The sequence below is a fragment of the Odontomachus brunneus genome, unplaced genomic scaffold, assembly GCF_010583005.1.
Source record: "Odontomachus brunneus isolate Ranch 3 - 2012 unplaced genomic scaffold, Obru_v1 Obru_scaffold_236, whole genome shotgun sequence".
Taxonomy (NCBI): domain Eukaryota; kingdom Metazoa; phylum Arthropoda; class Insecta; order Hymenoptera; family Formicidae; genus Odontomachus; species Odontomachus brunneus.
This window is the reverse complement of record NW_022639686.1, coordinates 286,224-288,548: the sequence shown is the minus strand read 5'-3', so window position 1 is coordinate 288,548 and position 2,325 is coordinate 286,224. Positions and strand designations below refer to the sequence as shown.

Here is a 2,325-nt window from a genome sequence, read left to right as displayed (position 1 = left end):
TGTGTGTGTGTGTGTGTGTGTGTGTGTGTGTGTGTGGTGTGTGTGTCCAAAGTCAATCACAATTGATGAGGTTCACTTTTGACGATTTTTTTGCAAATAAAATATCGAGATTTCATTTATTACAGGTTATATAGTTACAAGGATATATTGTGATAAAGAAAAAATTGATCTTAAGTTGCTCCATATTAATTCGACGTTAATGTCACTTTAAATGTTTTGAATACAATAGTCATTAATCTGTTTTTAACATAAATTGAATCTTCTTCATTTTATGTATAATAGTACTAAGATAAGATAATCGAAAAATCAATATAACTTATAATATTTTATATTTTATTTTTATATTCTTTCAGCATGCCAACTAAAGCTGATTTCCTCTAATCTCTGATTAATATAATCGGCAATTAACTGGCAAAATTATCAACAGTAATTTTTAGCTATGTAATGTTTTGTTTAACAATAATCAAAATGTTAATTATTCTGTGTGTATTGATAGAATAGATAGTATTTAATAATAGTTAATACACATATAATTAATAGCAATTTTAAATACAAGTTATAAAGAATAAACATAATAGTTTCTTAATAAATTGTCTTTGTTTTTCATATTGACAACTTTGTCAGTTGAATTAATTATCTACTAGCTTAATTATAATTTGGAGAGAGTTATCCTAAAAAACATTAAATAAAAACATCTATAAGATATCAAAAATAAATAAGATATTTTTAGATGTCTTTTAAATGTTTTTACTAAGATAAGTCGTTTGCATTCATTTATAGATTATAGAACTTTGATATTAAATATATATATTTTTGTGACTGCTTGTGATGCAATTTTAAGATAAAAATGATAATTTAAATAATTTTTTCTCGTGTTCGTCATAAATTAGATAATATTTTAATTAATATACAGACATATTTTTATTGTACAAAAGTTTTTATAATTTTTTGCAATTAATACAAGTCTTGCAGAAAAAGATAATGTGTTGTTAGTAGAATTTTCAACTACAGCGTTTTTCAAAACCATGGCCAAGGATTTTCCGTTAATCCACTATTTGCATCTATATGTGTTTTTATTTCTTCAACTTTTTTTAATTATTTGACTGAGGATTTGTATATATAATGATTCTATCGCTTAAAATTTGAATCAATGTAGAATTTTTTCTATCTAAAGTTGTTTGTAACATAAGTTGATTATCATTAAGATATATATTAATCGAGAGCGGACCTGGAATGCACCGTATAGGCTCTGGTTCCCATTGACCATTCATGTTACATCTCACACGATCTCTTTGCGTTGAAAATAAACTTTCACGTCGATAACTGTTTCGACATGTTAACATCGCTGTTGTTCTTGGCAAAACCGGAGACTCACACGACACCCAATCGTCGTTATATGTACATCTAGCTTCAGTCGATACTGTGCTTAAAGCTTTACAGCGTATTTCTATAAAAAAAAAAAAAGCATTTAAAATATGTCATTGATACATATATGAATAAAATTTCGATAATAATTCCAGCAAACATACAATAACAATATAATTAAATGTCATAATGTAATAAAATGTAACCTGTAATATAACATACGTTATATCCCATACAACACAAATCTTCCAAGAAACGTCTTGAGAAAATCCTGAAGACGTACTGAGAACATAACGACATCTCCGAGACGTCCACAAGAAATTTTTTGGAAGTGTATTATATATATTGTAACTTTCTATCAAAACATCATATATTTTTCAAGAATACGACTCCATATTTTACATACGAGAAATAGACACCATATAAAGAGCTATTTGATATCTGTATATAAAAATGTTATATATCATAAATGCGTAATGCGAACACTTGTTATATAATATATTATATTTAAATTATATTATATTATTACAACCAATAAATAACAGAATAATGTAAAAGTTTTAAAATACCGTTATATTATAATTATAAAACGAAATTGAGTAACCTTAATATTAATAACGTATAATAGCAATTATATTATGTTACATCTATGTTATAAAATTATTGTATTTTGTGTTTTTGCTAGGATTAGTTAAAATATTTATATAAAATATTTAATATCTAAAAATTGTAAATTTTCGTTTTTAAATAATAATTTTTTTTTAAATATTCATAAATATATACAGGGTGTTCGGAAAGTACCGGGACGCCCGAATATCAGGAAAAATATAAGTTTTACAAAAAAATGTTTCAGACAAAAGTTGTGGCGTTTAAAAAGATGTATTTACTGATCACATCAGTTTGACCTTGGGTTGCGTAGCGAAGGTCAGGTCAAGGTCACATTAATTTTTTTAAATGGAA

General features: G+C 25.5%; 1 protein-coding gene across 5 annotated transcripts in view; it reads right to left on the bottom strand.

Moving 5' to 3' along the window:
- LOC116852580 (modular serine protease-like) overlaps positions 1 to 2,325 on the bottom strand; it is a 356,146-nt gene that overhangs the window by 88,115 nt on the left and 265,706 nt on the right. For all 5 annotated transcript variants that reach the window (XM_032833084.1, XM_032833085.1, XM_032833086.1 and 2 more), the window contains one exon: positions 1,229 to 1,447. In XM_032833084.1, coding sequence (XP_032688975.1) covers positions 1,229 to 1,447 — 219 coding nt within the window. The remainder of the gene's footprint in view (positions 1 to 1,228; positions 1,448 to 2,325) is intronic.